The sequence below is a fragment of the Gadus macrocephalus genome, chromosome 6, assembly GCF_031168955.1.
Source record: "Gadus macrocephalus chromosome 6, ASM3116895v1".
In the NCBI taxonomy this organism is placed as follows: Eukaryota; Metazoa; Chordata; class Actinopteri; order Gadiformes; family Gadidae; genus Gadus; species Gadus macrocephalus.
Window position 1 is genome coordinate 24129288 of NC_082387.1, and position 10117 is coordinate 24139404.

General features: G+C 43.1%; 1 protein-coding gene across 1 annotated transcript; it reads right to left on the reverse strand.

Moving 5' to 3' along the window:
- Window positions 1–5160: 5160 nt before the first annotated feature.
- Window positions 5161–9517, reverse strand: LOC132460158 (protein NDRG1-like). The gene is made up of 12 exons (XM_060055208.1): window positions 9243–9517; window positions 8545–8650; window positions 8328–8448; window positions 8134–8196; window positions 7887–7947; window positions 7670–7756; window positions 7411–7467; window positions 7109–7275; window positions 6811–6910; window positions 6343–6378; window positions 6181–6232; window positions 5161–5705 (listed from the first exon to the last, which is right to left on the reverse strand). The coding sequence occupies exons 1-12, from the start codon at window positions 9291–9293 to the stop codon at window positions 5479–5481; spliced, it is 1128 nt and encodes a 375-aa protein (XP_059911191.1). The 5' UTR covers window positions 9294–9517; the 3' UTR covers window positions 5161–5478.
- Between the last annotated feature and the right edge of the window lie 600 nt (window positions 9518–10117).

The window sequence follows — 10117 nt, forward strand, 5'->3', positions numbered from 1 at the left end:
ACGAAAAAAACAAGCGACTGCCTTTTGGCAATCCTGCATTCTGTGCATGGGCTTTGACGACATTACAAAGTCAACTCTAATCATTACGTTTTTTGGTTGTAGGTCTTTCACACATTCTGCACTTCCCACTGATGTGGGAAGTGCAGAATGTGTGAAAGACCTACAACCAAAAAACGGTGGTCTTGGGTCTTTCTATGCACGTTCTCCTCTGCACATGGGTTTCTCAGAGTCTGCTCGGGTTCCGTTATACTACCAAAAACACGCTAGTTATGCAGCACTGATCAGGGTTAAACATTAGAACTAGTTATTATGCCCGCCGACAGCAAAGCAGATTACATGCACTCACTATTCACTTACAATAAATAGTCAACTTCGGTATTGGTAAGAACACGTCCAAAGAAGACAACGCATTTAGTAACCGAAAAGGTACTGATTGTCACCAACTGTCAGATTATACTTCTTCATCCCTGTAGTGGATGTATGTTGTGAACTGAAATCACTGCAGTGATCAATAAAGCAGCATGGCAAGTGTGCTAAAGGGCTGTAACGCGCCACGATCGTCCTTCTGTCCTTCTGTCATCCTGTCAGTCAGATCATTGTCCATGCGTTTTAAGGAATGGTGCTTGTTTGTTATTACTGAATCCGAGTGGATTCCACTCCCGATTCCTGCTGTTCCAGTTCCAGTTGTTGTTCAAAAAGCTTTCTAAATTGAATATATTTAATACTGGTGGAGGAGGAGATGCAATGAAAGACAAATGCTCTGCTAGAATGCGTGTTGTTCATGTACTGCCCACACATCCAGTGGAAAAGGCGCCAACGCAAAATCTCCAGATGACCTCCAAATACTTGAGTGAATTTATCTAAGGTGTGTTCAACCCTTCCACAATATCTTATTTTTGACAAGGCTGTTTTGAAAAGGTTATTTACGATGCCTACTAAGAGTTTAACTTGAGGCTTGGCAAGCCACAACAAGGCATATCAACGTGAAATATCATATCCAATGTGGCTGGCCAAAGCAATCTTTTAGAGTAGTACCAGTGGGCAAAATAGTAATAACAATACAGATTATTAGGTAATGAACATTTTGATAATGAACTAACTGGTATTTTTATAGTCATTTAGGACAAAGAGACCACGTGAATAAAGGCAACACACATTTAATAAAGCTGTTGACATTTATGGTTCTTCTCTAGTGTACAGGAAACTTAACACCAGTCAAGAGTTGTAGCACCATGTCACGTCTCTGGTTTAAAAAAAACAAAAGAAAATCAAACGACACCAAGACAATATCTGAGACCTTCTGTTGTTGGTCGTCTACCACTGCGTGAAGTTTCCACATGCAAGTGCTTGCACAGCGGCGAGCAGAGCAAATTCCTTTCAAGCGCCTCAGCCCATACCTGACACACCGTCTCTATCTCTCCAACAACACCTCAGCCAATATCCCTACCTCACCACTACTTCTCTCTCTCTCTCACAACACCTGGGCTGAGACCCAAAGCCAACCGACAAGAGAACAAAAGCCAGCATGGCAACGCCGTACCTTCACTGGTGCAACCCAGGAAATCCCAAAACTGCATGAGGACAGCTTTTTCAGAGCGCCGAGGCTCTGACTGGGTGCACGCCTGGATGTGTTCTCCCTCACCTGTCCTTCTACTTCCTGGTTCCTCGCTGTCATATAGCCGGGGCACGCAGAGGAAACACCCGCCCACTCACTGACACACCTGTTGGCACGGCCCCATTGAAGGAAAGCCAGCTGTCTTTCCTCTGCATCTTGGAGGGCCAGCAGGTGAAACCTCTTTCTCCCCTGGTCTAAACACGGGCACATAGATGGAGGAAGGATCTCCCAAATCTAGATTATTACGGGGGGCTACCTGTCTGACACAGAATTAAATGATTGTGAGCAGCACACATCATGTGGATCCTGTACTTTTCAAATCCGAGGGGTGCCACTGTCGTGCGTGACTTCAGGTCTGACGTAGCCTATCTTTGTTGAAGCAACTGCCATATGAACACTGGCAGCAAAGGATTAGACTGACGGAAAGCTGAAGCTTAGCATTCATTTACTGTATTGTGCAGCTCTGTAGTAAGTATTATATGCTGAATAAATTTGTCATGGACCAGGTAAAGACAACATTAAAATGAGGGCTCCTGAAAAAGACTACCAGAATGCTCACTCGTTTTGCATGGTGGATTCATATGTTGCAGAGTATAACTATAACTTTTTTATTTAACAAAATCAAATTTTAATATTAAAACATAAACAACCTGCTTGCTTAGCCTAAGCATATGATACCTGATTATCATCAAGACTGTGCTGTAGGCGTTAAATTGGTCACAGAGACCACATGGCAGTAGCCTTGATCAGTATGACCAGTACTCCCTGTAAATATTTCATCGTAAACTGTGGGCCAAGTGATATTCATTCAATATTAATGGCAGATGTTCAGGCCCATATTGACGCCCACAAGTTCATGATAACATGATTAATCAGAAATGGTTTTTCGATTTCACAACACGACCAAGTGAAAAGAGGAGGAATACCTAATTCTGAATGATGGCAGCCACACAAATCGCTCACATTGTGAAATAAAAAAGCACATCCACAGCGGCGTCTCTGGACACAGTGGTGTTGTGGACAACAACTGCGATAGACTTGTCAGGTATAGCCTTGTATTCATCTCATAATGATTACGATGCACAGCTAGTTCCCTACAGTAAGGTAGCCTTACAACAGAGAAATAGTATTCACCCCAAAACAAGGCCTCGTTTAATTACAATGACAATAATTCAGCAACATTGCGAAATGTAGTTCAGGTGGTCGCGGAGGACCGAGGGGTTTGGCATGCCCATGACCACCGTAGTGGGAATTATTGACTTATAACACCTTCCCATTTTGCCTGAAATTAACAAAAAATACCCCACCCATCCAGATGTTGTGCTAAGAGCTTAACTCACATGCTTTCGTTGGATTATTTGGTAGAAGGGAGATAATCTCTAGTCTGGACCTTTGCACCCAAACGCTGGAGAGAGGGGTGGTTTCGATCGATGCAGCATTACTGTCTGCGAGGAATACAAATGACTCCGGGTTATAAAATGACTCATATTTATGATATGGTCTTGCTGCAGTGTGATTTCCCGGCAAACCCCATCTGAAAACACACCCTTGTCTGCAACGGTGTTCACCCCCTTTACCCCCATGTTACCCCGAATGCTAAGCTAGCTCAGCTAACGGTGGGGCTTTTTTTTTCTCCACTCATTTTACCCTAAAGTGGGACCAGTTCACACTCACCCTGTAGCCCCGGACAACCGGCCGCGCCTACCCCCGAGACGCCGACTCCCCGCTTAATCCAGTGCGTTTGAATAATCCCTTCAACCTTAGAAATCACTGAGTCGCTATATTTGTCCGTTGTGGGGTTCCCTCTCTCCCTCTGTGTTTTTTTCCTCGCAGCACAGTGCTGTCCCCGGCCGAGTGCTGCCTGTGCCTGTGACGCTGGCGGTAACGTCAAGGCTCCTGCTGGATCCCGAGGTTTTCCAACATGGCTGAAGGAAGGTAGTGACCAGCCAGGCGTGCGTCCAGCCACGGGGGCAGCAGCAGCAGCAGCAGGGTCAGTAATAAAAGCTCGCTACGTGTCTCACTGCGAGCCAACTGGAATGAAAGGGGGATAGAAAGAAAGTAAGTAAGCATCTAAATGGAAATGAAGACGGGAAGGAAAGAGAGAGAGAGCGAGAGAGAGAGACACATCACTTCTCACAAGTGTCAATATATTGACAGAGTAAAGCAATAACGTTATATTCATCAGATTTGACCAACTAAATAGTTAGTCACTAAATGCTCCATAGCCTAAAATAAAGGCAGATTTAAAATAAAGTGCGGCTGTGATAACGTTCTACATTAATAGTCAGACTCTTCTTTTTGGTAACCTTTTTATGTTTGCACAAACGAGTACATTCTTACAGACAGAATCCATCCTACATCTCTTTAAGTTGTTCTACAGCCCTTAGACAGGAATTGTTGACCCAAAACAAACAATCAAAGTGCATTCACACACAATGACAGGGTATCACCTGTGGCATTGTAGGTCATGGCTCTGTAATAAAGACCCATCCATAAATAAACACAGATCATGCTACATTACACAGCATGGGTTTTCCAATGATTTCCATACAACACGCACACACGTCTCTACACACATGCATGTAATGCATACACACACACACTCATACGAATGAATTCTACTTAAAACTATACTTAGTAGGAATTGTATACGGTAACGATGAGGAATACAGTATTAAATCACAAATAATGCACATCTTCCTAACACCCATCTTAACTTACTTTTCGGATTCCTTAATTTCATGAAATTTAATTTCCCGAGTAGACTTCTTGCCTGTCTGAATAATGGACTGTTTAATGTCAGACACAGGTTGTTTAGTGAAGAATACTGCCAACCCAGTAGATTGACATTTGGGATTGAAACAATACCTTTTAGCACAAATTCTGTAGTTGTATGCATGTTATTATCCAAGCTTATTTCGGGTTGCAGAGCAAACCCATTGTCAGACTATAATGACACATTTCCTTCAATTGTATTTGTTTATTTGTTTTGTGTGCATATTTTTGTTTACAAAACATGAGTATCCATAAATTTGAACGTGAAAAGAAGAGGTTAGCACTGTAATCACTCTTTCATGTTTAAGTAGAGATTAACTATTGTAGTTAATCATTAATGTTGTGTTGCAAGTCATATATGGGCACTTCTCACATCCTATTCTCAACACTATTATAATAAGTAATAATTTGAAATTGAGACATTTGAACTCAAATGTTTAATTTCATCTAATAAAAACCACACAATCAAAATACAACCCACAGAGATTGGGCCAAGAATTTATATAATATGTAACACTTTGCTAATATTTTACAGAATTTTACAACAGGGTCAGCCGTTTAGAAAGAATATCAATGTTTCAAAATAAAATATTAAAACGGATACTACATATCTGGTGTATGGACGATAATAACACATTCGAAATGATGTGAATAATGTTCACAGTAATGTATACTGTTGAATAGGGCTATATGTTTAAACTAAATAATACATTTCATATTTCTGATATAAGCTCTGTGTGTGTGTGTGTGTGTGTGTGTGTGTGTGTGTGTGTGTGTGTGTGTGTGTGTGTGTGTGTGTGTGTGTGTGTGTGTGTGTGTGTGTGTGTGTGTGTGTGTGTGTGTGTGTGTGTGTGTGTGTGCGTGCGTGCGTGCGTGCGTGCGTGCGTGCGAGTCCGCGCCAATGTCCAATTCGTTGGCTGATCTTTAGTAATCAGTAGGTCTTTTTACATTCATCAGCAAATCCCCATTTAACCAAAAATGCACTTTAATGCAGCTCAACACTTAATCAATGGGTGAAACGAAAATGTAACTCAACAACAACAAACAAACAAAATGGCAGAAATACAAGAACAGATAAACAAGTGTGTTTAGCATAGCACTGATTTGGATTTGGATTTGGATTCCGTCTGGCTGGTGGAGACTCCGTCCATGGAGAGGTCTGTGTTTGAGCGTCCGCGCTGCTCTTTGGGCTTGCTCCACAGTCCGCGCTGAGCTTCGTCGGTGTGCGCGCGGCCCCGGCCGCTGTCGGTAGACATCACGCTCGAGGTGGAAGTGGTGCGGGAGCGTGACAACCTGGTCATGCAGGCGCTCGGCACTGCACACAAGGGATAGGATGGTTGGAGAAAAAGATGGAGAGGGGAGTGGAAGGAGCGAAGGTTGAGAACGACAGAGGTTTATGCGCACACGTAACGAAGAGTTGTATTCATTCAGTGTTTACATTTTCTCAAGCTAGAAATACAAAGGGCGGTATTTGGATATTGTGTTTCTAATGACAATTTAAAGTTAAGTTAAAAAGATCGTACTGCTTGCAGTACGATCGCTTATTTGTAACATGCCAGTCCATAATCTGACTTAGGGTTCCATCTAGTGGTGAATGACCGCAAGCACATTTTGTATTATGTTTACCTATTGTATGCAACCGTTCATGCCCACTCAACCACATTCCTTAACCTATTTATATGCATGAATATTTTTGGCTAGCCTGCTGCTTAATTGAATGTGCGTAGTTACACATGAAATGTTTCAAGTACATGCATGGTCAAGTTTTAATATCAAGCAGAGCTACATACTGTATCCCAGTCCCTGGACGAAGTATTTGAGGGCTTCTGTCAGTTTAGCTGGCTGTCGAGAGAAAGAAGACACAACAGAGGGTTGGACAAAGAGAGGTTAGCTACCCCAATCGCTGGTGAATATGAGGAGCTATTTAGCTAGCTAGTGTATTACTAGGTTACCTGATCCAGCTGGGGAAGTCCTCCACAGTCAGCCATCTAGGTAGAAGAAGAGAGAGATTGATGAGGGACAAGATGAGGGCAGGCACGGCTCTGACTGTACAATATGAAGCCGTGTTATTTTGACTTTGGTCCCATACAGCACAAAAAGCAGCTTGCTGAAGACTGACCAAGTAAATTATTGTCACTCAATTGCAGAATAGGCCTTCATCAAAGAGGTAGTAGAAGTTATTATAATATTAGGCGCTTAAACAGGTGTAGCTCATTAGGTTAATTATGGGACTCATTTTATACCTATTGGCCTATTGTAAAACTAGTGAACAATTCTTGAAAATAGCCATGTTTAAGATTAAAGACTAGCCTACTTCCAAAGACCAGAAAACCAAGGAAACTCACACATTGTGTTTGGAGCTTACCAATATGAACAACATGTTGATCTGTCATAAAGCACAGGGTACGGAGGTAGGTTACCTTGAGCAGGGTGGTCTTTGTGGGGTCCAGCTTGGAGTTACATTCGACCACTACCTCCAGTGAGGGAGAATCATCTCCAGCAATCAACAGAGACGAGCACCTACCGAAAGAACAACCCCCAGAAAGGCAGGTCAGGTCAACGTTGTTGTTGTTTTTTGTTGCACAAACTAAACACACAGTTCCAAGAAATAAAAGGTAGAACAGATTTTGAGTCCAACGAGTTCGACCACGTGTTGAGCGTCTATCGCGGAACATTTGAATAGACTGAGATGGGGTTGGAGATCCCAGAGCCACTCACTTGAGAGTTCTGCCGTTGAGGTTCACACCGGGGATGGGTCTCTTCAGCTCAAGAGCCGTCCGGCTGTTGTAGCAGCGCAGGAACTGAGCCACGTTCGACTCGTTCATGTACGTCATGATGTCGTGGCGGAACGTGCAGATCAAGTCGTGGTTGGTCTCAATTTCTTTCTGAAAAGGTCAAGGAGGCTGAGAGTGAAACGCCGTGGAGACGGGTCGTTCGGCGCAGAGTGACCGCACACTGGAGAGACTAAGGACACAGCGTGGATGGTCCTTACATCACATACAGGATCGACAAAGCGGTACCTTTCCAAACAGGTGTGAGATGACTGTGTCGGTCACAGTCTGGGTCCATCCAGTGATCTGAAACACACACACACACACAGTTCAATTAAATCTACAATCCTTCATTTGAATCTGAGCTGAACTAATTTATTTTTGTCTCTTTGATTTTCTTTTTTTTTACATGAATAGGAACATGTTTTGTTTCCACTGTCATACAGTGAATGACAGTCAATCCATGACTGATGATTCCAATCTGTTGGATTGAATGATGATTATTTACCTTGCTTGTGACGGAGTCCACTATCCCTTCTGCATTGGGGTTGATATTGATCAGAACCAAGCCTTCGACAAGGTCAGGGTAGTTCAGCTGTAACAAACACACACGTATAATAATTGTTTTTGTTTGTGACCTATATTTAAAGTGTGTGTGTGTGTGTGTGTGTGTGTGTGTGTGTGTGTGTGTGTGTGTGTGTGTGTTTCCATGACATCAAACTCACAGCAAATCTCATCAGGATGTTGGCACCTGCTCCAACTCCCAACCCGATCACACTGTTGAACCTGTCACACACACACACACACACACACACACACACACACACACACACACACACACACACACACACACACACACACACACACACACACAGAAACACACGGTCAGATCTTGGTGGGATCAGAGAGCTCTAATCCTGATCCCTGATCATTTCATTCTGCTGTTAAGACTTAGTTGCTATAAGATCTCACCCCAAATGGTTGAGGACGATAGGAAGTGTCTCAGACAGCTGGTCCATGGTAGGATAGGTGTACCTTGTGGTTTAAGAGAGAGGTTGCGGTTGAAAACGACAGAAAACCAATCATTTCCTCTTGTCAGACAGCAGGCAAGGAGGAGAGGGAGAAGGGGGAACATGGTACTGAAAATAAGATGAACTATTACTCACTCTGTGGACAAGGTCACGGCGCCCTCGTGCTGTCCAGGGGCGTTCACATGAAGGATGGGGAAATGTCTCGCAATCTCGTGCATGTCCTCGTGGTTAAAGAAGCTCTCGAAACACATCTTGTCTGTGTAGAAAGCAATGACAAGAAGACAGGCGAGTTATGATGGGAGTCGATGTGCTATACGATTGGCTGAGAACGGTGGAACGGACCGGGCCTTACGGTTCATTCCGATGTCGGGATAGGTCAGGATGACGGGGCGGTTGGGTTTTGAAACCCCTGTGATGGTACAGTAGACTTTTCCATACACGGTGTCTACTTGTTCCTCCTGAGACGCGCGCACACACACACACACACACACACACACACACACACACACACACACACACACACACACACACACACACACACACACACACACACACACACACACACACAAACACCAGTATTAGAACATATCCTATTTGACACATATACTTGGTTTGTGCACTCAGAGATTTCTGATGCGCCAGATCTTTATATTTTATAATCAATGACCCAATCATCCAATGTAACATATGCAGCAACGTTCCTCGAGAATTTGTTTCATGGCACCGACGATTTATTGAAAATAAATCGTCATTCATTCACCAAGCGATATAGTTCCTCAAGACAGCATTATGGTCAACAAACAACACACTTTGAGATCGGCAGCCGATCTCAAAGTGTGTTGTTTGTTGACCATAATGCTGTCTTGAGAAAAAAATAAAATAAATTGTTTTAAGCCAATCAGAATCAAGGACCTGAACAATCTGTTTGAAAAAGATTAAATTGATAACTTGTGTTAATAGAAACAAAACAATGCTACAAATTTTCACTAGAACAGCACAGAATGCTTATTAAATAGGATTCATATCCAGAAGGCTGGGGGTGGTACTCACTGTAGTTTGTGGCTCAAAAACAGAGCTGTACTCAATTTCGTCCAGGACCATGGCTTCTGCTGTTGGTTACTGAATCCAACAAAGGAAAAAGACCCCCTGTACTGCAGTAAGTACTTGTCAAATTATTGTAGTAGATATCCTTCTGATAATATGATGGTTGTAGCCACTTGATAATGGAATTCCAGTATCAGAGCAAAGTTCCCAGGAGGTGAAGATCCTTGAGGAATACAGTGAGGAGTATGCACGCAGTGTCAACGGAGGTGCTTGTTGATCTGGTTTATATATGATAAGGAGCTTTGCCTAAGCCTAGTCTTCTTCACACACCACAAAGCCAACTGCTTCTGACCTTTCTTAAATCGGACCTGACCTCAAACAGCGTAGGACCAAACGTACAAAGGATTAGAAGGATCCTTCCATATCGCAAACAACAACAACCAACGTTACATAAGTAGTAAGTGTCATTTCGTTTGTTCTTGTGAATGTACATCTTTAATGTCAAGGTTTCGTTGCTGTCGCTTATTTTTTAAATCCCTGATAAGGACGAGCTTAAAAACAAACAACAAAATAAACCAACACGGAGACCATTTTATGCCAAAAACATGTGATGGAACCAGTTTATTGCAGAGATTATTGATGACTGAATGCACCGCAGGTGTACAACCTCGCCCAGCCCCGGAGCCCAATCCACCTGACTCGGGCCAGGTCAGGCTGCTTCAACCCGCCTTGAACCCCACTGCCTCCACACATACCATCTGGATATGCAAAACAACATCAAATTGACAGTGGCTATTTTGACCAAACAGTGTAGCAATCCCAACACTTGAAACGATTATTTCAAATATGCATGAGCTAAGTAGCAGTGGCAGACTGTCTGA